At 48.8% G+C, this 27,604-nt stretch overlaps 1 protein-coding gene across 11 annotated transcripts in view; it reads right to left on the minus strand.

Annotated features, from left to right (window-relative positions):
* PITPNM2 (phosphatidylinositol transfer protein membrane associated 2) overlaps positions 1 to 27,604 on the minus strand; it is a 174,469-nt gene that overhangs the window by 19,799 nt on the left and 127,066 nt on the right. For 10 of the 11 annotated variants that reach the window (XM_060193193.1, XM_060193195.1, XM_060193197.1 and 7 more), the window contains exons 2-6: positions 20,839 to 21,011; positions 7,997 to 8,211; positions 7,129 to 7,250; positions 3,752 to 3,979; positions 313 to 621 (exon numbers count right to left, since the gene is read on the minus strand). In XM_060193193.1, coding sequence (XP_060049176.1) covers positions 313 to 621; positions 3,752 to 3,979; positions 7,129 to 7,250; positions 7,997 to 8,211; positions 20,839 to 20,916 — 952 coding nt within the window. In that variant the 5' untranslated portion in view covers positions 20,917 to 21,011. Of the gene's footprint in view, positions 1 to 312; positions 622 to 3,751; positions 3,980 to 7,128; positions 7,251 to 7,996; positions 8,212 to 20,838; positions 21,017 to 27,604 lie in introns of those variants that run through there. The other variant, XM_060193194.1, reaches the window with a different exon arrangement.

Raw genomic sequence — 27,604 nt, forward strand, 5'->3', positions numbered from 1 at the left:
GGCCACCCTGAACACCATCTCTGTCTTACCCACATGGCCTGGAGGCAAGGCCCTGGGAGAAATGAAAGCTGGGTTCCTATTGGGCCCCAAACAATCTGTCTCACCTGGCTATGCAGGGGAGACATTGGGGGGGACCTGCAGGGGTGTTCCACTAGCTGGGAGTGCTCTGTGCTTGGGCTGCAGGTGCTGTCATGGTGTGTGGAGGAGATGACCTGAGTCGGGAGGAGCCAGGGAAGGCCTGGGCTGCCTGGACGGCTGGTAAGGAGAAGACGGAGGATGCGGGAATGGGGGAAACCCCAGTCTAAGGCTCACCTCCTCTCTTGGATGACCTCGAGGACTTGGAGGACGTGGACCATTGCTTCTTCAGGCCTCGGCCTGCCAGGGGCTCCACAGTACCACTGCTGGGCTGGGACTCCATGCAGGCCTGTTCCGGGACCACCTCATCCTTGCTGAGCATCGACGTCTCACTCTCCTCATCCTGGATGAACTGGGCCATCTTGCGGGACAGCATGAGCTGCGCCTCCTTCTCCAACTCCCGGATGTTTTCCATGTTCAGCCCGTGCCACTCATCCTGCCAGCACCAGGCCTGCCGATGGGCCCGCACCATCACCTTCCGAAGACCTGTAGGGAGGGGGTTGGAGGAGTCAGGAGGGAGGAGGGCCAGGGTAGGAGCCAGGCTGGGGGCAGGGAGGTGCCCCCATATGGCAGGCCTGACTGAGCCACATCTATATGGCTACCAAGAAATCACTGCTTGTTGCAGCCTCAGTCTCTCCATCTGTATGAAGGTCTGGCTCACAGATGGCCTTGTGCTCAGTGGTTCTTTTTTCAGAGGGATAGATCCCTTCTCCCACCCCACCCCCATAATGTGTCTGCTCAGAAACCACACTAAGTTTTGTGGGGCTGTCCCTGTGGGGGGTGGGACGCTATGGAACTTCCTGAATATTTTCTAAGTTCTAAGACACCTTTCCCATGCAAAATCAAGTTCAAGTTTGAAGTATGCTGTTTTTTTTTCTTTTTCTTTTTGCTGTCAGGGCTTCATTGTTTTGTCCCAAAGCTATTGCACTGCTCCCAGCAGGCTTTATTTTTTCCCTTTTAGATAGAAGGTAGAAGATAGGGAGTTGGGCGGTAGTGCAGCGGGTTAAGTGCAGGTGGTACAAAGCACAAGGACTGGCGTAAGGATCCTGATTCGAGCCCACGGCTCCCCACCTTCAGGGGAGTCACTTCACAGGTGGTGAAGCAGGTCTGCAGGTGTCTGTCTTTCTCCCTCTCTGTCTTCCCCTCCTCTCTCCATTTCTCTCTGTCTTATCCAATAATGACGAAAACAATAATAACCACAACAGTAAAACAAGGGCAACAAAAGGAAATAAATAAATAAATAAATATTTAAAAAAAGAAGGTAGAAGATAGAGTGGGAGAGATAGCACAGCACTGCTCTATGCATATGAAACTTTCCCACCTGCAGGCGCTCCCATGTGGCAGCAGGAAATTAAACCCAGGTTCTTTATTTTTTAAAAAAGCTTTTATTTATTTATTAATGTGAAAGGAGGAGAGAGAGAAAGAATCAGAGATCACTCTGGTACATGTGCTGCCAGGGATTGAACTCAGGACCTCAGGCTTGAGAGTCCAATGCTTTATCCACTGTGTCACCTCCTGGACCATGAACCCAGGACTCTTGGTGCCCAGTTGTTGCTTTTCATTAAAAGCATTCTCTTAAAAATATTTTAATAGAAGGGAGTCAGGAGGTAGTGCAGCGGGTTAAGTGCAGGTGGCGCAAAGCACAAGGACTGGTATAAGGATCCCAGTTCGAGCCCCCGGCTCCCCACATGGAGGGAAGTTGCTTCATAGGTGGTGAAGCAGGTCTGCAAGTGTCTATCTTTCTCTCCCCCTCTCTGTCTCTGTCCTATCCAACAACGATGACATCAATAATAACAATAAAACTACAGCAATAAAACAAGGGCAACAAAAGGGTATAAATAAATATTAAAAATATTTTAATGGAACATATATGTGTATCTTGTGTATACAGTCTATTAAAAGTACCTATATACCAAATGCATGGGCTAGGGTCCAAGTGCCTGGTCCCCATCTGCAGGGAGAAAGCTTCAAAAGTGGTGGAGTAATACTAAATGTGTCTCTTTTTCTCTCTGTCTCTGTTTCCTCTTCTATCTCTTGCCCTCTATAAAAAGAAAACATACTCATCTTGAAAGACCTGTGCAATGTTCATAGCAGGATGATTTGTAATAGCCCAAACCTGGAAGCTACTTAGATGTTCAACAGCAGATGATCGGCTAAGGAAGCTGGGGCATATGTACACAATGGAATACTTCTCAGCTATTAAGAACAATGAATTAGGGAAAAAAAGACAGATGAAGCCACCTTCTTCACCTCCTCTTGGATGAAGCTTGAAGGAATAATGTTAAGTGAGATAAGCCAGAAAGAGAAGGATGAATATGGATGATCTCACTCATTAACAGAAGCTGAGAAATAACAACAGAAGTTGAAACACAAAGCAGAACTTAAACTGGGTTTGGTGTAGTGCACCAAAGTAAAGGACTCTGGGGGTGGAGGGTGTTCAGGTCCTGGTCCATGGTGGTGGAGGAAGACCTAGGTTGGGGGTGAGTATTTTGCAGAAAACTGAGAAATTTTACACAAGTTCTATTTACTATAAATGATTAATCTTCCCAATAATAAAAAAAAAAAGAAAGAAAGAAGAAAGGCCATTGGGAAATGGTAATGAAGTCACGTATAGGCATCAAGCTTCAGTGATAACCCTAATGGCAAAAAAAAAAAGGTATTTATATACTTTGAAGGTATGAAAATTAAACAGAAAGATAGGGAGATGCCAAATCTCTTCTGCTCTATTCTGACCTTTAGGTTCTTGATCATTAAACAATTTGTTCTGCTTTATATCTTAATGTTTTTCAGCCACCAAATTGCAGTTGCTACCATGATGCCAACCTGACATCACTGGGCAGACAGTATCACCAATGTACCCTGGAACCCCGCCTCTCCAGAGCCCTGCCCCACTCGGGAAAGATAGAAACAGGCTGAGAGTGTGGATCAGCCTGCCAATGCCCATGTCCAGTGGAGAAGCAATTACAGAAGCCAGACCTCCCACCCTCTGTACCCCATAATGATCCTGGGTCCACACTTTCAGAGAGATAAAGAATAGGGAACCTTCCACTGGAGGAGATGGGGTACAGAAGTCTGGTGGTGGGAACCATATGGAACTGTACCCCTCTTTCCTACAATCTTGTCAATCATTATTAAATCAATAAAAAAAGCAGATGGGGTTGTCTTGGGTTGCGGTGGGGGTGGGAACAACTGTGAACAGGAACAAAAGAGCCTGGGGTGGTGGAGTATTCTAGAAATGAGAACATGGCTCTTTGAACTCATAAACCTGTTCTTTTTCAACAATCTGTGTGGATAGCACAGATAATTAGGCCTCTGCACACTGGCCTAAGAAAACATCAGGAGAAATAAGTCATCCTGCCCACACCACCCATGCAGGACAGAGATGGCCCTGGGTCCTGGGGGACAGCTAGGGAGCTGAGAGCCCTGAGGAGGGGGACTGGGGTTAGCACTAGCTGAGAAGGACCCCTGGCTCTCAGCCCCATTGCGTAACAGGTGCTGTGGTGAGTGCTGATGGGTGGGTGAGATAAAGCAGGCAGGAAACTGCACCTGGGCTGGGGGGTTCCCCACTGGGAAGAGGGGAGTTTAGGTCCCAGTTTAGGCGGGGACAGGGGCTCACCCGTGTCGTGGATGAACCGCTCGATCTTGGACTGCATGCCCCAGTAGCGGAACTCCACCTTGCACAGCTTGTAGGCACACATGATGGGAAACACTTGCTGCTTGTACTCCTCAATCCAGTTGTCAGAGAGAGGCCCCCGCTGCGTCTTGACTGAGTGGAACAGCTTGGGGTCCTCTTCCGTCCTGTACTCGTTGGGGGGCACGGGGTCCTTGACAATGTCAATGAAGTCTGTGGGGAGACCCTGCATGTGGTCACCTTTGCCCCAACCCCAACCCCCATTTCCCCATTTCCCCATCCTGTCAACTCACACCCCCATCACCCCCAAATCCCTGCAGGGTATTTAATGTGCCATGAGGTCAGTCCTGGGGATGACAGTGCTGCTCTGACCCCTGACCCCTGCCACCCTCCCAGACCTGAGGCTGCACCTTTCCTTGTGGCCTCTTCAAACCTTTTCTGCAAACCCCATGTTTGGGGTGCATTCCACCACCTGCCAAAGCAGTGGTGGGGTGGTGGGGTGTCCAGGATGGTCATGGAAGAGACAAATTTATACAGGAGGTGTGGGGTGGGGTGGGGGCTGGGAAAAGCCTCCCCCAAAAGGTGGCTGCAGGAGAACAGTGAGGTTGATAACATGACAGGAAAAAATGTGCTACTTGTCCCAAAAGTGGGGGACTATGTGGGGAGGTGGTGGAGGAGGGGGGTGGGAGAGAACCCTGCAGGGAGGTGGAACTGTAGGAACTGCAGGGAGGTGGAATCTGGGCTTGGAACCAGGGGACACAGATGGATGGACCTGCAAGGAACTCCTCCAAGACAGATGTGAAGCAAAGAGACTGGAAGGGAGCTGTCGGCTATGGTTGGTCTAGAGGTCACAATTCTGGAGCAGACCACATGTCTAGTCACCTTGGGGAAACAAAGGCCACCAAGGGGAGTGCTGGAGCTTCAGAAGCACTATGAACACCTTTGGAGAGAACCCCAGCAGTGTCTGAGGTTGGCCACATGAGACAGCCCATGTCCTGCTGGGTCCCTCTCTCCCCTGTTGATTGCCCCCCCCCCCCCAACATGCTGGAGTTCTGACCTCTCAGTTCCTCAAACTGTGACTTTTCTTTGGATATAAGACTTTAAGAAGTAGTTGAACTAAGAAAAAAGAGAGGCCAGGCTATGGCTCACCAAATAGAGTGCATGCTTTTGCCATGTGCAGTGATTGGGTTTGTGCCCCCAGTTACTACATGAGAGCACTGTGTAAGGGGACCTTCATTGCTGTAGCGTCTCTCCTTCTTCCTTCTGTTACCCTCTCTGTCTTCCCACTGCTATCTGAAGAAACTCACTAGGGTGAGCCTGAGCCAACAGGGATAGTGTGTCTATGAAAAATAGGGAGCTGGGTGGTGGCTCATCTGATAGAGCACACACAATACTATGAGCAAAGACCCAGGTTCAAGCCCTCGGTCCTGGTCAGCAGAGGGGAGGCTTCACAAGTGGTGAAGAAGTGTTGTAGGTGTCTCTGTGTCTCTATTTCTCCTTCTCTATTTCTCTCTGTCTCTCATTCGCTATCAAAAAGAAAAAGGAGGGCCAGGAGGTAGCACACCAGGTTAAGCACACATGGCGTGGAGCACCCGGACCGGCAGAAGGATCCCAGTTTGAGCCCCCGGCTCCCCACCTGCAGGGGGGTCACTTAACAAGTGGTGAAGCATGTCTGCAGGTGTCTATCTTTCTCTCCCCCTCTGTCTTTCCCTCCTCTCTCAATTTCTCCCTGTCTTAGCCAACAACAGTAGCAACAGCAATAACAACAAGGGCAACAAAAATGGGAAAAATGATCTCCAGGAGCAGTGTAGGCACCAAGCCCCAGCGATAACCCTAGAGACAAAAAAAAAAAAAAAAGAAAGAAAGAAAGAAAGGAAGGAAGGAAGAAAAAGAAAAAAAAAATCCAAGCTGTGGATTCATTATGCAGGCACTACTGAGTTCCAGCATTAACCTTGGTGGAAAAAAGGGGGGGGGGGGTTGTGGCCAGAGAGACAGCTCACCAGGCATAGTGTATGCACTGTCTTCTGAGTGGCTCTAGGTCTGCCTGCCAACACCATATGGGAAGTTCTATGTCACCAGTGGAAACTACATTGCTGTGTTTGTCTCTTCCTCTCTCTGTCTCTCTAATGAATGAAAAAGCTTCTAGGAGTAGTGAAATCACACACGGGAAATGCCACCTGTGGGTGGAGGGAGAGGCCGAGTGATGATCTGCAAGTCAGGGTGGCAGAGAGCAGCACAGGACACTCTTTCTGGGGACTCCAGGTGGAGTCAGCCCTGCCAACACCTTGCTCTCGCCCTCTGGCTTCAGACAGTGAGATGATAAATCTCCGTGTTTAATCAGGCACTTTGTATAACATTCTCTAAAGAGGGCTCCCAAACCTCAGTGGGGCCTGAAACTCCAGTGGGAGGGAGAAACTGAGAAAGGGCTTCAGGGGAACCCTCCTACATCCACCAGGGACTGAGGGTGGCTGACAGCCACCTGTCCGGTGCCAGGTGAGGCTCCCAGCAGTGGCTCCTTTGGATGGGGAGCCCAGAGGCCTTGGACTGGGGCTGCTGTGTGGAGCTGGCCTGTGGGTATGTGTGTGTGCTTAGCTGAAAATGTTTACTGACAAAAACCTTTTCACTTGTTGCTTGTGTTGAGGAAATGGAAGATTTCACATGGAACTTCTGGTTCTTGGCCTCTCTTGAAGAAAATTTCAGCAGTTCAGAAAGTGGCACAGTGGCAAAAGCATTGGATTCTCAAATGTGAGGTCCTGAGTTTGCATGTGCCAGAATGATGCTCTGGTTCTTATTCTTCCCTCTCCTACTCTCCCCCATTCCATCCCACCACTAATAAATAAATCTTTTTTTTTTTTAAACCTGAACCCAGGTCAGAGCTAGAAGCAGGCTTTTAAAAAAACATATTTATTTATTTATTCCCTTTTGTTGCCCTTGTTTTTTATTGTTGTAGTCATTGTTGTTATTGATGTCGTCATTGTTGGATAGGCCAGAGAGAATAGAGAAAGGAAGGGCAGACAGAGAGGGGGAGAGAAAGATAGATACCTGCAGACCTGCTTCACCGCTTGTGAAGCGACTCCTTTGCAGGTGGGGAACTGGGGGCTTGAACCGGGATCCTTATGCTGGTCCTTGCACTTTGTGCCACATGCGCTTAACCAGCTGTGCTACCACCCAACTCCCATAAATCTTTTTTTAATATTTATTTTATTTATTTATTCCCTTTTATTGCCCTTGTTGTTTTAAATCTTTTTTTTTTTAGGGCTTGCTCAGACTCTGACCTCCCCCTTCACCCCTTGCCCTAGGGCAGGACCCACAACAGGCAGGCCTGTGGCACCTCCAGGGTGGGTTGCTGCGGGAGGAGTTACCGATTGTCAGCTGGTTCTTCTCTACAGGCGAGAGACTGAACACATCAGAGTTTTCTCCGGCATCAGTTTTATAGAAGGTCTCGATGTCGATGGAGAATTTCTCCACAAAAGGGCAGGTGAACCTGTGGGGGGAGGAGAAACTCACCAGGGGCTTAGTTTGGAAGGGGTGGGTGTGGGTGGCTGGGCAGAGACTGCTGGACCCCACTGTGCTGGCAAGCAGGATGGGCACCATACACCTCTGCCTGCTTCCCCAGATAAGCCAAAACTGGATGTGGAAGGCATGGTTTGGAAGCAGGAGGGAACAGACCAGGAAGCTGCCCCGCCCTTTGGCTGCTACTGGAAGCAGTGTGTCCACTGTGGATGTGCGTGAGGATGGAGTGGATGCAGGCATGCACAGACACTAGTTATGGTATGTGGCCCGGTGGGTTGGATTCAAACCCAGCACCCTGGGTGACATACTCATCCCATGCCTCCCTAAGACTCCCATGCAGGTGGTGCAGCGGGCAGAGACCCCTTGCTGGAAATGAGTGATCCCATGCCAAGGAGGAAGAAGAAGACCCTCAGTAGACCCCTCTAAGCAAGCTCCCAGTTCTCACCAGAGTGAGGAGGAAGCCCTGGGAGCACAGGAACTGAAGCAAGTAGGGGCAACCCCTTATCTGTCCACACCCAGCAGGGTCCTCCCTTGGGCAGGAGTGAGGCAGTAGGGGTACACCCTTTCCCTGCCTGCCTGTTCCTTGGGGGACCTGAAAGGCGCCACCTGGAACAAGGCTTAGTGTGCTGGGAACCTGGGTTCTTGGGGGTGTGCAAGGTGGGTCTATCTGCAGGGCGGCCCCACCAGGATCTACACCACGGGGTGGGGCAGGCTCACCGGGTCCGGGTGTAGGGGTAGGCATTCCAGGACTCCTCCACCACCCGCAGGGCCGCCTTGGGCAGGATGGAGCGGAACCAGCTGGGGATGTGCATGCCCACGTGGTACACCTTGTGCGTGTACTGTCCAGAGCCGCCAGGGCCATCGGTGTACGGCCGGTTCTCCAGGATCTCCACGCCGCTGCCTTCACCATACGTCTCATTGCGGCTCTTCTTCTGTGGGGACAAAGGCGCCTTTAGTGTGGGATGGTAGTGTTGGAGCACCCAGCGCTAGGGAGATTGGGTCTACAGTGCTGAATGGGAGGTGAGTCACTTGGAGACCCACAAACCCAATTCCAGGCTCTCCATGGCACAGCCCTGGCTCCCTCAGAGCCCCAGCACTGCCCATGCCAGCTCTTCCACTCTGACTCCTGCCTGTCCCAGCACCAGAAGTACTTCTGAGGTCAGGAACAAGAGAGTATCAACTATCTCACTACATTTTTAATCTTTATTTATTTATTGGATAGAGACAGCTGGAAATCGAGAAGGAAGGGGGTGATAAAGAGGAAGAGAGACAGAGAGAGACACCTGCAACACTGCTTTACCACTCGAAAAGCTTCCCCCTGCAGGTGGGGACCAGAGGCTTGAAGCCGGGTCCTTGTACATTGTAATATGTGTACTCAACCAGGTGCACCACCACCTGGCCCCTCAACTTTCTTAGTTCTATTGAACATGATACTGGAGGTGCCGGTCAAAGGAATTAGGCAAGAAAAAGAAATAAGAAGAGGTATCCATGATATCATGATTTGTCAACAATACAACTTTTATTTACTTATTTTTTTCCAGAGAATTGCTCAGCTACGGCTTATGGTGGTGCTATGGATTGAACCTGGGGAGCTTCAGACATGAAGGTCTGTGCTATCTCCCCAGTCTGACAAAACCTGACTATACAAAAAAGACTGAGGAATCCCCCTAAATCTTCTCAGACTTAACACACCAATTAAACATTGTATGATATAAAATCAACACATAAATAATGCAAAAAGGAAATCTGAAAAGTCATTTCCAGTTACAACAATATCAAAATAATGAAATAAGTAGAAATAATTGTAATCTAGGTGGTAAAATATTTGCACATAGAAACTATGAAACATGGCTGAAAGAAATTAGAAACTTAAATGGAAAATTAAACATGTTCCTGCACTTGAAGAGACACCTGCAACACAGCTCCACCAATGTGAAGTTTTCCCCTGCAGATGGGAGGCAGAGGGTTGAAATGGGTTCTTCAAACACAATAACATGCATGGGGCCAGATGTTGGCTCATCTGGTTGAACCCACATTACAATGCACAAGGACCCAGATTCAAGTCCCTGGTCCCCATCTGCAGGGGCAAAGCTTTGCTAGAGATGCTAGCAGTGCTGCAGGTGTCTCCATCTCTCTACCTCCCCCTTCCCTCTCCATTTCTGGCTGTCTCTACCAAATAAATAAATATAATTAAAAGAATTAACAGGAGTCGGGCTGTAGTGCAGTGGGTTAAGCGCAGGTGGCGCAAAGCACAAGGACCAGCATAAGGATCCCGGTTCAAGCCCCTAGCTCCCCACCTGCAGGGGAGTCGCTTCACAAGCAGTGAAGCAGATCTGCAGGTGTCTGTCTTTCTCTCCCCTTCTGTTTTCCCTCCTCTCTCAATTTCTCTCTGTCCTATCCAACAACGATGACAACAATAATACTACAACAATAAAACAACAAAAGCAACAAAAGGGAATAAATAAATAAATTTTAAAAAACTTAGAAAAAAAAAGAATGAACATGTGCTCAACCAAGTGAGCCAACACCTGGCCTCTATTATTTTCATGAATAGAGCATTGCTCAGCTCTGGCTAATGGTGGTGCCAGGGATTGAACTTGGAACCTCTAGGACTGTGCTACTCTCCTATCCCCACTCTACCCACCCACCCCCAATTTTTTAAAGTAAAAAAATTAAATATTAAATATTATTTAAATTATTTATTTATTTTTGATAGATACAGAAAATGGAGAAGGAAAGGGCATGTAGAGAGTGAAAAAGAGAAATACCTGTAGATCTGCTTCACCATTTGTGAAGCCTCCCACCCTGCAGGTGGGGGACCAAAAACTTAGCATTATGTGTACTTAACCAGGTGTGCCACAGGCCCAGCCCTGTAAACCTGGATTCTTGAGTCATGTAACATGTGTGCTCTACTGACTGCACCACTGCCCAGCCCCCCGAAAGTCCTTAATTTCATTTTATTTTTATTTTCAGGAATTTTAAACTTTATGAAGAAAAACTGAAAACACCCACGAGTTGAAGTACATGTGGGAAGAGAGAGAAAGAGAGAAAGAGAAAGAGAGAGAGAGAGAGAGAGCACCTAGGCCATTTACTCACACATTGAAGCTCCCACTTTTGCAGAATTTTTTTAACTTCATTTTTTAAAAGACTGGTTAAAGAAAGAAAGAAAAAAAGGAAGGAAACGAGAGAAAGAAGAAGGCCACAAGGCTAAATATGAACAGATATGGGCCCAAGGTTAGATCGATGGGGTTAACAGTTAATGGTACTTACATATTTTCCTCGTATTTGGGAACTCCTCTCTGCCCTAACCCAGCTTTCTAGGCCTAGCCTCAACTCTGACACCATCTTCCCAGACAGTACTTTTAGTCCACTTGCATGTTAGCTATAAGGCTCAGGCAAAAATTACTAAAGTCAGGAGTCGGGTGGTAGTGCAGCAGGTTAAGCGCACATGGTGCCAAGTGCAAAGACCGGCTTAAGGATCCTGGTTTGAGCCCAGCTCCCCACATGCAGGGGAGTCACTTTACAGGTGATGAAGCAGGTCTGCAGGTGTCTATCTTTCTCTCCCTCTCTCTGTCTTCCCCATCTCTCTCCATTTCTCTCTGTCTTATCTAACAACGACATCAATAACAACAATAACTACAACAACAATAAAAAAATTAACAAGGGTAACAAAAGGGAAAATAAATAAATTTAAAAATTACTAAAGTCATGGGCCCCTTACATACCTAAGATAGACTTCCTAGCTTCTTCCCACACAAAGACCCCTAATTTCATCTGCTCTATTCTTATCTTTGGGTTTCTGCTTATTAAACAATAACACCTTTCAGTCACCAAGTTGCAGACACTACTATGATGTCATCCAGACTTCCCTGGGCAGACAACCTCACCAATGTGTCCCAGAACCTCACTTCTCTAGAGGCCTGCTCCACTAGGGAAATATAAAAACAGGCTGGGAGGTATGGATCGACCTGCCAACACCCATGTCTAGTGGAGAAGCAACTACAGAAGCCAGACCTTATACCTTCTGTACCCCATAAATAAATTTTGGTTCATATTCCCAGATGGATAAAGAATAGGGAACTTTCCAATGGAGGGGATGGGACACAGAACTCTGGTGGTGAAAACTGTATGGAGTTATACCTCTGTTATCTTAGAACCTTATTAATCATTATTAAATCACTAATAAAAAAAAAGGAAAGGAAAAGGCCATAAGGAATGCTGGAGTCCTGCAGGCAGGGAGCCCCAATGATAACCCTAGTGGAAAAAACTGATACATCTTTAAGAAATAATAGCAATAAATAAACATTTTACGACCATACCAATGTGTTCTGGAACCCCATCTCCCCAGAGCCATACCACACTAGGGAAAGCACAGACAGGCTGGGGGTATGGATTGACCTGCCAATGCCCATGTCCAGCAGAGAAGCAATTACAGAAGCCAGACCTTCATCCTTCTGCGCCCCATAGAGATCTTTGGTCCATACTCCCACAGGGATAAAGGCTTTCTCCAACAGACCACACTCATCGGTTCTACCGTCACCTGTAACTGAATCACATTAGAGGCTGAGAGTTAGCTCACCCAGTACAGTGAGCTTGCCATGCATGAAGCCCCTAGTAGGAGTTCTAGCCCTATACAGGAGCACCACAGCACCTGGGGAAGCTCTATGGATGGTGGAACAGTGCTGTAGTGTCTTTCCCTCCCATTCTCTATCTCTTTCTATATATCTGAACTAAAAAGAAAAAGAAAAAAAGCAATGGAATCTCACTTTGAGGCCCCAGCACCACAAACAACAACAGATCATATCAGTCTCAGCTGAAATATGCCTGATCTGGAGTCTCTGAGTAGACATGCATAACCCCAAGAATCAGAACTCTCCCTGAAGCATTTGCAAGGCTTTTAGGGAAGGGACTGAGCTGTATCAAGTGTTCCTCTGGGGGCAGTTCTCTAGTGGACAGAAGTGGGGTGTGTGCAGCTCTCTCTCTCTCTCTCTCTCTCTCTGTGTGTGTGTGTGTGTGTGTGTGTGTGTGTGTGTGTGTGTGTGTGCATATGCATGCCAGAGCCTGGGCCACAGAGGATGGGAGTGCCCCATGCATACCCATGAAGACAGGAGCCCAGCTGCCAGGAAACACAGCTGCCTTCTCTGCTCCAAGGAGCTCTCTGTTTGGCATGGAGGAGCTCAGACAGAAAACCACTGAAAGGTTTCAAGTGCTCGGTGACAGGTGTAGGACAGATACACAGGACCACTGCGGGGATGTAGACAGAGAAACAATGTCACCTTCCTGATATGGATCAGAGATGCCACTGAGGGATGCAGCTCTGAGATGGCTCAAAAGGGAGAGTGGGCAGGAGGGTTCTGATTCATTGGGGTTCCTTATTCCTAAACACAACGACACCCACTAGGATGGCAGCAATGGGAATCTAAGGTGTAGATAACAAGTGATGGTGAAGTGCAGAGAAGCTGGAACCCTCACATAGCTGTTGGGAATGCAAAAGACTACAGCTGCTATGGAAGCAGGTTAGGGGTTCCTTAAATAGTTAAGGGAGTCAGGCAGTAGCGCAGCAGGTTAAGCTCACGTGGCACAAAGGGCAAGGACCAGCGTAAGGATCCCGGTTTGAGCCCCCGGGCTCCCCACCTGCAGGGGAGTCGCTTCACAGTGGTGAAGCAGGTCTGCAGATGTCTGTCTTTCTCACCCCCTCTCTGTCTTTCCCTCCTCTCTCCATTTATTTATGTCCTATACAACAACAACAGCAGCAATAAGAACAATAACAACAAAAATGGGAAAAAAATGGCCTCCAGGAGCAGTGGATTCCTAATGCAGGCACAGAGCAATAAACCTGGAGGCAAAATAAATAAATAAATAAAGTTTTTAAAATAATTTTTTTAATTCTTAGTTTAATTTTTAAAAAATATTTATTTATTTTCCCTTTTGTTGCTCTGGATCCTTATGCAGGTCCTTGCGCTTTGCACCACGTACACTTAACCTGCTGCGCTACCACCTGACTCCCTAAAATAATTTTTTAATATTTGTTTATTTATTTATTTATTTATCTATTCCTTTTTTGTTGCCCTTATTTTTTATTGTTGTTATAGTTATTGTTGTTGTTGTTATTGAGGTCATCGTTGTTGGATAGGACAGAGAGAAATGGAGAGAGGAGGGGAAGACAGAGAGGGGGAGAGAAAGATAGACACCTGCAGACCTGCTTCACTGCCTGTGAAGCGACTCCCCTGTAGGTGGGAAACTGGGGGCTTGAACCGGGATCCTTATGCTCTTTGCACCATGTGCGCTTAACCTGCTTCACTACCGCCCAACTACCAATAAATAAAGTTTTAAAAATCAGGGGGGAAAGTAGCTTTAAAATGAAACGTTAAACTTGGGTGGAGGGAGAAAACTAACCCAACAGAACACACATTTTTTTCCATGTAGAAGGACCTGGGCTTGAGACCTTGGCCCCCACATGGAAGAGTCATACAAGGGAAAAACCTCACAGATGGTGGAGCAGTGCTGTGAGATCTCCCTTCTCACTCTATAGCGAAAAAAAATCCACCAAGAATGCAGAATCATGCAAGCACATAGCCTCAGTGAAAACTCTGATGACAATTTTAAAAAGTACAATTGCTTCAAAGACCAATGCTACAAGTCACTGATTGTCAGAGAAAAACAAAAGCAACGAGATACCACGTTATACCTGTAAGAATGTCATACATTAGAAAGGACAGTAATGGCGGTCGGGCAGTAGCGCAGAGGGTTAAGTGCACATGGCATGAAGGCAAGGACCGGCATAAGGACCCCACTTCGAGCTCCTGGCTCCCCACCTGCAGGAGGGTCTCTTCACAGGAGGCGAAGCAGGTCTGCAGGTGTCTATCTTTCTCTCCCCCTCTGTTTTCCCTCCTCTCTCGATTTCTCTCTGTCCTATCCAACATCAATGGCAACAATAACAATAACAGGGACTATAACAACAAGGGCAACAAAAAATGGGGAAAATGGCCTCCAGGAGCAGGGCATTCATGGTGCAGGCACCGAGCCCTAGTGATAACCCTGGAGGCAAAAATAAATAAATAAATAAATAAGTAAATAAGTAAATAAGGACAGTAACAACAAATGTTGGCAAAAATGTGGAGAAAAAGGAATCCTTCTACTCTGCTGGCGGGGATGCAAACTGGTGTAAAACCTCTGGGTAACAGTCTGGAGACTTCTCAGAACACAAGATATGGACCTACCCTATGGCTCCAGCAATTCTTTTCCTGGGGATATACCTAAAGGAAATGAACACGCTCATCTGAAAAAAGTTATGTACAGTTATGTTCATAGTAGCACAATTTGTAATATCCCAATATTGTCCCAAATGTCCAATGACAGCTAAGTGGGTAAGAAAATTGTGACATATCTATCTATCTATCTCTATCTATATCTAGATAGATATAGATACAGATATAGATATATAAAATGCAGCTACCAAAAATGATGATGTCATCTCCTTTGCTTCATCCTGGATGGAAATTGAAGGCATGTTAAGTCAAAAAAAAAAAAAGAAAAGAAAGATAAATATCATACGATTTCACTTATAAGTGAAACTTGAGAAACAAATCTGAAAAGGAGAATGCAAAGCAAACACTGGACAGGGCAGGGAGGACTGCATCAGAGCAAACATTGGACTGGGCAGGGAGGACTGCATCAGAGCAAACACTGGACTGGGCAGGGAGGACTGCATCAGAGCAAACACTGGACTGGGCAGGGAGGACTGCATCAGAGCAAACATTGGACTGGGCAGGGAGGACTGCATCAGAGCAAACATTGGACTGGGCAGGGAGGACTGCATCAGAGCAAACATTGGACTGGGCAGGGAGGACTGCATCAGAGCAAACATTGGACTGGGCAGGGAGGACTGCATCAGAGCAAACATTGGACTGGGCAGGGAGGACTGCATCAGAGCAAACACTGGACTGGGCAGGGAGGACTGCATCAGAGCAAACATTGGACTGGGCAGGGAGGACTGCATCAGAGCAAACATTGGACTGGGCAGGGAGGACTGCATCAGAGCAAACACTGGACTGGGCAGGGAGGACTGCATCAGAGCAAACACTGGACTGGGCAGGGAGGACTGCATCAGAGCAAACACTGGACTGGGCAGGGAGGACTGCATCAGAGCAAACACTGGACTGGGCAGGGAGGACTGCATCAGAGCAAACACTGGACTGGGCAGGGAGGACTGCATCAGAGCAAACACTGGACTGGGCAGGGAGGACTGCATCAGAGCAAACACTGGACTGGGCAGGGAGGACTGCATCAGAGCAAACATTGGACTGGGCAGGGAGGACTGCATCAGAGCAAACATTGGACTGGGCAGGGAGGACTGCATCAGAACAAACACTGGACTGGGCAGGGAGGACTGCATCAGAGCAAACACTGGACTGGGCAGGGAGGACTGCATCAGAGCAAACACTGGACTGGGCAGGGAGGACTGCATCAGAGCAAACATTGGACTGGGCAGGGAGGACTGCATCAGAGCAAACATTGGACTGGGCAGGGAGGACTGCATCAGAACAAACACTGGACTGGGCAGGGAGGACTGCATCAGAGCAAACACTGGACTGGGCAGGGAGGACTGCATCAGAGCAAACACTGGACTGGGCAGGGAGGACTGCATCAGAGCAAACACTGGACTGGGCAGGGAGGGCTGCATCAGAGCAAACATTGGACTGGGCAGGGAGGACTGCATCAGAGCAAACATTGGACTGGGCAGGGAGGACTGCATCAGAGCAAACATTGGACTGGGCAGGGAGGACTGCATCAGAGCAAACACTGGACTGGGCAGGGAGGACTGCATCAGAGCAAACACTGGACTGGGCAGGGAGGACTGCATCAGAGCAAACATTGGACTGGGCAGGGAGGACTGCATCAGAGCAAACACTGGACTGGGCAGGGAGGACTGCATCAGAGCAAACACTGGACTGGGCAGGGAGAACTGCATCAGAGCAAACACTGGACTGGGCAGGGAGGACTGCATCAGAGCAAACACTGGACTGGGCAGGGAGGACTGCATCAGAGCAAACACTGGACTGGGCAGGGAGGACTGCATCAGAGCAAACACTGGACTGGGCAGGGAGGACTGCATCAGAGCAAACACTGGACTGGGCAGGGAGGACTGCATCAGAGCAAACACTGGACTGGGCAGGGAGGACTGCATCAGAGCAAACACTGGACTGGGCAGGGAGGACTGCATCAGAGCAAACATTGGACTGGGCAGGGAGGACTGCATCAGAGCAAACATTGGACTGGGCAGGGAGGACTGCATCAGAACAAACACTGGACTGGGCAGGGAGGACTGCATCAGAGCAAACACTGGACTGGGCAGGGAGGACTGCATCAGAGCAAACACTGGACTGGGCAGGGAAGGCTGCATCAGAGCAAACACTGGACTGGGCAGGGAGGGCTGCATCAGAGCAAACATTGGACTGGGCAGGGAGGACTGCATCAGAGCAAACATTGGACTGGGCAGGGAGGACTGCATCAGAGCAAACATTGGACTGGGCAGGGAGGACTGCATCAGAGCAAACACTGGACTGGGCAGGGAGGACTGCATCAGAGCAAACACTGGACTGGGCAGGGAGGACTGCATCAGAGCAAACATTGGACTGGGCAGGGAGGACTGCATCAGAGCAAACACTGGACTGGGCAGGGAGGACTGCATCAGAGCAAACACTGGACTGGGCAGGGAGGACTGCATCAGAGCAAACACTGGACTGGGCAGGGAGGACTGCATCAGAGCAAACACTGGACTGGGCAGGGAGGACTGCATCAGAGCAAACACTGGACTGGGCAGGGAGGACTGCATCAGAGCAAACACTGGACTGGGCAGGGAGGACTGCATCAGAGCAAACACTGGACTGGGCAGAGAGGACTGCATCAGAGCAAACACTGGACTGGGCAGGGAGGACTGCATCAGAGCAAACACTGGACTGGGCAGGGAGGGCTGCATCAGAGCAAACACTGGACTGGGCAGGGAGGGCTGCATCAGAGCAAACATTGGACTGGGCAGGGAGGGCTGCATCAGAGCAAACATTGGACTGGGCAGGGAGGGCTGCATCAGAGCAAACATTGGACTGGGCAGGAAGGACTGCATCAGAGCAAACACTGGACTGGGCAGGAAGGACTGCATCAGAGCAAACACTGGACTGGGCAGGAAGGACTGCATCAGAGCAAACACTGGACTGGGCAGGGAGGACTGCATCAGAGCAAACATTGGACTGGGCAGGGAGGACTGCATCAGAGCAAACATTGGACTGGGCAGGGAGGACTGCATCAGAGCAAACACTGGACTGGGCAGGGAGGACTGCATCAGAGCAAACACTGGACTGGGCAGGGAGGGCTGCATCAGAGCAAACATTGGACTGGGCAGGGAGGGCTGCATCAGAGCAAACATTGGACTGGGCAGGGAGGGCTGCATCAGAGCAAACATTGGACTGGGCAGGGAGGACTGCATCAGAGCAAACATTGGACTGGGCAGGAAGGACTGCATCAGAGCAAACATTGGACTGGGCAGGGAGGACTGCATCAGAGCAAACACTGGACTGGGCAGGGAGGACTGCATCAGAGCAAAAGACTCTGGGGAGGGTGGGATTGAGAGGGAGTGAAAAGGGTCATGGGGTATTGATGTGCCTATAAGTCAACATCCATACTGTAAACCCTAACCCTCCAATAAAAAAAAAAAAAAAGAAAGTTGCATCCCAGGAGGTTGCACAATGGCTAAGCACTAGACTTAGAATCATGAGGTCCTGCGTTCAATTCCTGGCATCGCATTTGCCAGAATGATGCTCTGGTTCTCTGTCTCTCTCCTCTATCATAAATAAGTTTTTTTTTATTTGTTTGTTAAACTTGGAGCTGAGGCAGTAGCTCACCCCAATTTCACAATTTAATCTTATTCTTTAATGTGGAGCCAAGGAATGAATCCAGAGGACTTGCACATGTGTACTTTTGTTGAGCTGCTGCCCCAGACCAGTTTTTTCCCCCTTTTGTTGCCTTTTAAAAAATACTTTTATTTATTTATTTATTTATTTATTTTCCCTTTTGTTGCTCTTGTTTTTTATTGTTGTTGTAGTTATTATTGTTGTTGTTGTTGCTGTTGTCATTGTTGGCTAGGACAGAGAGAAATGGAGACAGGAGGGGAAGACAGAGAGGGGAGAGAAAGATAGACACCTGCAGACCTGCTTCATCGCCTGTGAAGTGACTCCCCTGCAGGTGGGGAGCCAGGGGGTCGAACCGGGATCCTTATGCTGGTCCTTGCGTTTTGCACTGCATGTACTTAACCCGCTGCACTACTGCCCGACTCCCACCCTTGTTGTTTTGTTGTTGTAGTTATTATTGTTGTTGATGATGATGTCGTCATTGTTGGATAGGACAGAAAGAAATGGAGAGAAGAGGGGAAGACAGAGGGGGGAGAGGAAGACAGACACCTGTAGACCTGCTTCAGCGCCACGTGTGCTTAACCTGCTGTGCTACGGCCCGAGACCCCCAGACTAGTTCTTTATTCTGCTTTTGGAGAGAGAGGGAATGATGCTGAGAGATGGAGAGCATTGCTGTGCTGTTCACAGTGCTCCGATGTGAAGCCATAGTCTCAAGCAGGCATGGCTTCAACCTCTGAGCCACCTCCCAGCCTCCTCACGATTTTATTTTAGCCCAGAGAAGATATGTCACACCTGCACACATGTTCCTTCACTCAGAAGGGGCCCAGGGAGACCAGAGGCCCCAGGCAAGAGAAATCAACCCAGATGGCACTTAGCAGGCCCTCTGGCAATGGTGTGGCACAGCTGTGGAAGCCTGTCAACAGGCCCCTGTTACCCTCAGGTCTCAGTGAGGAGAGATGTCACCAATGGTGTGGGGGTGGGGAGACAAGGGTACATTATGTCAATTGGAGGCATAAGGAACAATGGTGCAAAACACCTCAAAGGCAAAAAGATGGTGCAGCAGTAAAGCACACACCTTACATAGGTCCCAGGTTCAATTTCCAGCTCTGCTTATGCCACAGCTCAGCCATGTTCTGGTCTTTCTCATAAAAATCAAGTAGATAATTTAAAAAAAAAACTTCAAAAGAGGGTATGAAGGTGGCCAGTGCCATTTTTTGAAAAGCCAGAGTCGACAGGATTCAACACTCAGGTAAAGAAAGCTCTGGCCCTCCTGGAGCTGAGCCATTAGCCCAGATCCTGATGCCCCCAGCTGGGCAGAGCTCAGGCACCTGTGAAATCAGGGTCCCACAGCGGGGATAGAAATTAGAGAGGCTGTGGGGCATGCAGCAGATCTAACAGATCAGCCTGGTCCTTGAAGAGGCTGAGCGATTCCTGAGTGCTCAGAGTTGGGCGGGGGGGGGAGGAGGGTAGTGGAAGACTCTTCTCTCTCACTCTTTAGGAATAATTAGAGTAAGTGGTTCAAGAGGGAATTGAGTGGCGCTATTGAAGCAGCGTGGTGCAAACAGCCCCCCAGAGAGGGCGAGCTGGCCTTCCTCCTTTTCCCAGCCTCACTCCCTATGCTAGGGGCCTAACCAGACTCTTGGACTTTCACAGGGCTCTTCCTGAAAAGGAACGGGGTAGCTCAGAAATGACTCCCTGAACTTGGTCAAAGGGAGGGAGGGTCAGGTGGAAGTGGAGGCCATTTGATGGCACATGCCCCAGGGGCTAGTCAACCCTCAAGTCAGAGGAGAGCTGCTGGCTGAGCAGTGCAATGAACTAGGCTGAAGGATATGCAAGAGGAGGGGAGGAAGCTGGCACAGGGACCCTTGTGGAACAGGACACCAGAGAGCAGGTGCTGGGGTGAAGTCTGGCCACACAGGCCCTGTGTGATTGGATCCTGGGATCCCAGAGTCCTGCACTGAGTAGGGAGAGTAGCAGGGCCTGGAGGTGGAGCCATGTTCTCTGTCTTGTCACCTCATACTCATCTGCTGCTCCGTAAATCAGCCACAAGGCGTACACTGTGTTTCTCAGGCAGCCAGCGTGGTAGGGGAAGAATGGGAGACAGCTGTGTACTCCTAGGTGAGTCACCTAACCTCTCTGGGCCTTACACCCTCCTGTCTGTCAAATAGGGTATTTGTGCAACTCCCCCCCCCCCATTCATAAGTGGAAGCCCAACCACCATTGTGATGATATCAAGAGGGGGCCCTTAAGGAAGTGGTTAGGCCATGAGAATGGGGCAGCCTACAAACATGGAATAAGTAACCTTACAAGAAGAGACCCCAGAGAGTGCCTGGACCCTCCCCATGCAATGAGAAGGGGCCCCACCTCAAGCAAGCAAATTGTCCAGTACAGTGACCTTGGACTTCCAGTCTCCAGAACCCTGAGAAATAAATGTTTAAATGGGTGGCATCTGTTCTGGTAGTGAGAGCAGACTGAACACCAGGATCCTCTCTGATCAGTGAGATGCTGAGAGGCAGAAGCAGAGAGCATGACAGCTGGGGAGACACCCAGCTGGCATCATGCTCAGAAGCCAGAGCCCAGTGGCCCTACCAGGAGCGTGAAGGCCATGAGCCCAGCCCACTCGGCTGCATGTGTCGGGGTGTCTGTGTCACCCACCTGTATCATGTAGAGCTGGGCAATGCGGTACTCCTCCACGGTCATCGGCAGAGGAATCCGATATTCTTTTATAATCATCTTGGAGTCCAAGCCTTCCCGGCAATGGGGAACTGCACGTTGGGACTTCTAGGTGAGGGTCCTTAAATAACCATGACAGAATTCACCAAGGAGCCCTGGGAGAGAAAGGATAGGAGGGTCACTTTCTGCAAAGGCAGGTGGACAGGGAGGCATAGCAGACGGGACCAGGGCCAGATTCCTGCAGAGAACTCCTATCCCCACTCCACTGCAGGCCGCTATGGCTGGGCTTCCTTTTGGCTAGCCAGGTTTTATTTGTTCTTCTCCTGCCCTCACCCATTGGAAAATCAAAGATATAGACAATATTTTAAAAAAAGAAACAAATTTTAAGAAATTGTCATGCCATACTTAACATTTAACCTAAGTTTATTATTCATGCTTGCTTGCAATAGGGAATAAAGCGTTCATGTTTTTATAATGTCTTATTATGTGCAACTTTGAAACTACAAAAATGTGTACCTTCATTACTTGCACGCACACAAATCTAACATTACAGGCTTGCTTTTTTGTTTGCTTGTTTGTTTTTGGTTTTTAGATTTATTTCTTGAGAGAGACCAAACTATCACTTGGCACATGTAGTACTGAGGCTCGAACTCAGGACCTCATGCTTGAAAATCCTGCTCTTTTCTTGTTGAGCTGCTTCCTGACCTGCTATAGTTTGGGGAAAGGTTAAAAACATTTTATTTCTGATTTTTTTTATATAATCTTTTTTTTTAATGACATGATTTTTAAATTTATTTTCCCTTTTCTTGCCCTTGTTGTTTTTCATTGTTATTGATGTTGTCGTTGTTAGATAGGACAGAGAGAAATGGAGCAAGGAGGGGAAGACAGAGAGGGAGAGAGAAAGATAGACACCTGCAGACCTGCTTTCACCACCTGTGAAGCAACTCCCCTGCAGGTGGGGAGCCGGGGGCTCGAACCGGTATCCTACCTCGGTCCTTGCGCTCTGCGCCACATGCGCTTAACCCGCTGTGCTACCGCCCGACTCCTTTTTCTCTGATTCTTTGTTATTACTGGGGCTTCAATGCTCCAGGCCAACTTTTTTCAGATAGAAGGAGAGAGGGGAGATGCCACAACACCAAGGCCTCCTCCGGTGCTGTATTGCTCCCACGTGGTGTGTCAGGGGCAAGCCTGTGTCTCAAGACTTGGGCACAGCAGAACAGGTGCCCTTTCAGACGAGCTAGCTTACCTGTCCCAGGTTTTCCTTTAAAATTTTTTTTATAAACACAAGTAAGACTTCCAGGAGCCTTTTAAAATAAATTAACTTCTAACTTTGGTTGACAGACAGCTCAAGCACCTCCAAAAACACAAATCCCTCCATGCAGTGAGCACTCCAGGTAGACTGAACTGCAAATAAATTGAGTGGGCACATGGTCTTGGTACAAGTTGGCCTTGGAGCACCAGCTAAGCCGGCAACCACAAACCACAAGGTCCCACAGAAAAGTGCATTTCCAAGTATATCTCACAAACCAACTTAATTTTTCACAAGAAAATATAGAAATATACTGGTTCGTTGAAATAACTCAAATGTGGTTGATAACATCGAAACATGAATAAATGGTGAGTAGATCTTAAAAACAGTTTACTGCTCAGGCCCCCAGTCTCCACTTGCAGGAGGGGGGTTCAGAAATGATGAAGCAGTGCCTCAGGTGTCTCTCTTTCTCCCTCTTTATCTTCCCCTCCCATCTCAATTTCTCTGTTTGATCAAATTTAAAAAAATAAAATAAAATCCTCTGGGAGTGGTGGATTTTATTTGTGCAGGCACTGAGTCCCAGTGCTAACCCTGGTGGCAATAAAATAAATTTTAAAGATTGTTTACTACAATAAATGCTGGCTAATCAGAAGTGTGTGCTGTGAAGCACTTTAGGTGCTGTATGTTTTACCACATACTTCTGTCACCCAGAGGCAGGTAACACATGAGCTCCAAATCCAGCATTCATTTTCCATTGCTGCTGAGAATATATTTAAAATATATATATATATGATGGAAGGAGGGAACCAGAGCATCACTCTGGCACATGCAGTGCCAGGAATTGACCTTAGGACCTTATGTTTGCAAGGACAATGCTTTATCCACCGCACCACCTCCTGGACCACATATATTCTGTTCTACTATTATTATTTTAAAGATTTAAAATTTTTGGGCACCAGGTAGTGGCTCAGTGGGTTAAGCGCACATGGCATGAAATGCAAGGATCAGCCTAAGGCTCCCAGTTTGAGCCCCGGCTCTCCACCTGCAGGTGGATCGCTTCACAGGCAGTGAAGCAAGTCTGCAGGTGTCTATCTTTCTCTCCCCCTCTCCATCCTATCCAACAACAATAACAACAATACTACTAACAACAATAATTATAACAGCAGTGATAAACAACAAGGGCAACAAAAAGGGGGAAAAGTGGCCTTCAGGAGCAATGGATTCATGGTGCAGGCACTGAGCCCTAGCAATAACCCTGGAGGCAAAAAAAAAGGGAGGGGGTTAAATTTTTTCATGAGAAGGGACTACAGGGACTGTGCAGTAGCACACCCAGTACAGTGTGCATACTTCCATGAGTGAGGACCTGGGTTCAAGCTCTCAGCCCCCACCTACAATGTTCATAACTGGTGGAGCAGTGCTGCAGGTATCTCACTTTCTCTCTCTATCCTCCTTCTTTTATTTCTCTCTGTCTCTTTTAGAAGGAAGGAAGGAAGGAAGGAAGGAAGGAAGGAAGGAAGGAAGGAAGGAAGGAAAGAAAGAAAGGAAAAAAACAATGGCTGCCAGGAGCAGTAGTCATCTTGCAGGCACTGAGCCCCACCGATAACCCTGGTGGTCAAAACAAACAGAAATAAATTTCACAAGGTAAAGATAAAGAGATAGGAACGAGAAAGAGGCCAGACCACACTGGCACATGGGTTGGTGGGGATCTAACTCAGGATCTTCTGCTCACAAGTTCCAAGCTCTACTGCTGTACCTCCTCCGGGGTTGCTACTTGCAAACTTTCTAAAAACAGAGGAGGGGGCAGGGGGAAAGGGAGAGAGGAGGGAGGGAAAGCCCACCAGGGACCAGGTGGTGGTGCCCCTGGTTGAACACACACAATACAGTACACAAAGACCCTCAAGCCTGGGGGGCGGGGAGCTCCACAAGTGGTGAAGCAGGGCTGCAGGTGTCTCTCTGTTTCTCTCCCTCCCCTCTCAATTTCTCCCTGTCTCTAGTCAATCATAAGTAAAGAAATCAAAGGGGAAAAAAGTCCACTAAATGCTTGAAGAACACACCTTATCTGTTCTCTGGAGAAGGAACTGGCCTGTGCTAGCCCCTGCTCGAGACGGCAAAGACTTTGCTGTGACAGCATCTTGTCAGCCTCAGAGAGGTTGCAAGCAATCAGCCAGAAGCACAGAGAAGCCTCCCATCTGATGAGCAGTGGCAAATCAGGAAAATATTGTAGGAAGACCCACCAGGATGCCATCGACTTGCTAAGAGCGAGTATTCCAACCAAGCAGGCAGTCCCCCACCCATTGAACGGGCCTAGGTATAACCTGCTCAGAACTGAGGTCCTGAGTTTGAGCCTTAGCACCACATACGCCTGGCAGTAAGGCTCCCTGGATGCCGAAAGGACTGGGTGTACCAGCCTCAATCAACACCCAGGGCTGGCAGGTCTTTAATCCCCACCTATGGGAGAGACAGAGGATCCTGTATCTTCTTCACAGCAGGGGGAATGTGAGCCTCATGACCCCAGCAGCAAACTCCAGCTCTCACACATTCAGTGTGCAGATAAACATCCCCACCCCCCACCCACCAGGGTTATTGCTGGGGTTCAGCACCTGCACAGTTCCACTGCTCTCAGCAGGCTTTTACTTTCTTTTTTTTTTTTTTTTAAAGATAGAGGGTGAGAGACAGAGAAGGAGAGGGAGGGGAGAGGGAGAGGGAGAGGGAGAGGGAGAGGGAGAGAAGGAAAGTCCACAGTCCAGGTCCACTGCTCATGAAGCTCGCTCTGCATGGCACTCCCACAGGGTGGCTGGAGGCTTGAGCCTGTGCTCTTGCACAGTTAGTGCACCTCACATCTGCTGTGCCACCCCCCAACACAGAGACCACCGAAGAGTAAAAAGGTAGAAAACAGGAACCTGGGCTCAGCCGGGCAGCACACCTACCAGTCTGACACCTGGATGGACAGACATCTAGCCAGGTAAGAGGGTCAGACAGGCACCTGGCCAGGAGCCCTCCCACTATAGGCAAAGGTGAGAGAATTGGGTGCTGGGGAGAAGGGAGAAGGAGTCAGATTAGGTCTCAGTGGTCAGCCCTCTAGGGCTGCAGTGCTGGCAGTCATGAGGTTCTAAGTTAGACCAAGTCTTCCTTAGATGCCTCCGTCTCCTGACACCTTTCAGCCACCCTCTCCCCACCTTTGAAGCTGGGGATGGAAGCTCAGAGTGTGAGTTCCCAACCAGACCCAAGTCTGCCCTGATGTTTCAGTGAGTGCATGTTGGGGCAAGTGGAGAGTAAAGCTCCCTCCTCCTCACATCTCTGTTTTCTTCTTCCCAGATGACTCTGAGCTCACAGAAGGGGCTCACATCTACATGAGCAGGCAGAAGGCACTGAGACGCAGAGAGGGCACAGCCAAGAGCAGAGGGCTGCTCAGATGGCCTTAAACCTTAGGATTTGGTTTCATCTAAGGCTGAGGTGGACATTAGTGGTTTTATTTCCAACAATGAGCAAAAGAGCCACGGGACAGACACACGGATAGGCAGGAGATAGAACCAGACCAGAAGCTCCATCAGGTCACAGTTAGCTGACTGGTCACAGAAGGGAGGGCTCTGAGCCACAGGCACAAGGGGAAGTCACAGGTGGAGGCCCACCATGGGATTCAAGTTCAAAGTCTGACAATGTGTGTGCTGGCTGGGTAACCACTCTCCCCTCACTCCCCCATAAGTCAAGATGCCTGCAATGGGACAACACCACCTGCCTTCTAGAGCTCCCAGGACTGTCACTGAGTGAAGGTCACTCAGTACAGAGAGGACTCTGAAGGGCCCCAGGCAAGGTGGAACTTTAGAGCATGATGGGAAGAGCTCCACGCATCAGCAGGCTTCTGCCCCCATAGCAGGTGCACAGGACATGCTCCAGGAGAAGAAGCCTGTGCAAAGGCCCTGAGGCAGGGACATGCTGCACTGTTATCATGACTTCCCACTGCTGTGCCCCAGCACCTCCATGCTGTGTGAAGGAGGGCAGGGGAGCAGGCTGAGGCCACCTGGCATGGGGGAGGACACACTTACGCTCTGACAAACCCTTCTCACCACAACTATTCTTAATTATGCATGTGCTAATGATAGAAAGGAGAGAGAAGGAGGGAGGGAGGGAGGGAGGGAGAGAGAGAGAGAGAGAGAGAGAGAGAGAGAGAGAGAGAGAACCAGAGCATCACTTTGGCACATATGACGTGGGACCTCATGTTTGAGAGTGCAATGCTTTAGCTACTCTGCCACTTCCCAGCCACCATAGAAAATTTTTTTTCCCCTCCAGGGTTATTGCTGGGCTCGGTGCCTGCACCATGAATCCACCGCTCCTGGAGGCCATTTTTCCCCCCTTTTGTTGCCCTTGTTGTAGCCTCGTTGTGGTTATTATTATTACCATTGTTGATGTTGTTCGTAGTTGGATAGGACAGAGAGAAATGGGGAGAGGAGGGGAAGACAGAGAGGGAGAGAGAAAGACAGACACCTGCAGACCTGCTTCACCACCTGTGAAGCGACTCCCCTGCAGGTGGGGAGCCGGGGGCTCGAACCGGGATCCTTATGCCGGTCCTTGCACTTTGCGCCATGTGCGCTTAACCTACTGCGCCACCGCCCAACCCCCCATAGAAGAATTTAAAAGCTATATTGTAGCAATGAATAAACAAATCTATGTGGTAGGTGAGGCTTAAGGAAATCTCATATATTTCTCTATTGTTATGTAAGTGCTTTGTTTATTTTTGCCAGCAGGGTTATCACTGGGGCTCAGCACCTACCTGCACTGTTCCTGGCAGCCGTTCCCTCCTCCTTTTATTTTAGTTATACATCTATTTGTTTTGTTTATACATTTATTATATTTATTTATTTGTATACTAATTATGTTTATTTATTTATTTACTTATACAGAGGATGGGGGAGATAGCGGTGGGGACCAGGACTCAAATTCAGTCCCTTACACATAGTAATGTGCATGCTCAACCAAGTGTGCCACCACCTGGCCCCAGATATAAAAGAATAGAGAGAAGAGGGAGTCGGACGGTGGCGTAGTGAGTTAAGCACACGTGGCACAAAGTGCAAGGACCAGCGTAAGGATCCCAGCTCGAGCCCCTGGCTCCCTATCTGCAGGGGAGTCACTTCACAAGCGGTGAAGCAGATCTGCAGATGTCTATCTTTTTCTCCCCCTCTCTGTCTTCCCCTCCTCTCTCCATTTCTCTCTGTCCTATCCAACAACAATGACATCAATAACCACAACAATGTTAAACAACAAGGGCAACAAAAGGGGAAATAAATAAATAAATAAATAAATATTAAAAAAACTTATCAAAAAAAGAATAGAGGGAAGAGAGGAGGGGGCAGTTGAAAGAATCAGAGCATCACTCTGGCAACATGATGCTGGAGATGCTCAACACTCTGGCCACTGCACCACCTCCCAGGCAACAACAATCACACAAAATTAAATGTAGAATGAGAAGCAGACAAAATGCAAATTTGGGTAACAAAAATAAAT

This window comes from Erinaceus europaeus, chromosome 6 (assembly GCF_950295315.1).
Source record: "Erinaceus europaeus chromosome 6, mEriEur2.1, whole genome shotgun sequence".
Taxonomy (NCBI): Eukaryota; Metazoa; Chordata; class Mammalia; order Eulipotyphla; family Erinaceidae; genus Erinaceus; species Erinaceus europaeus.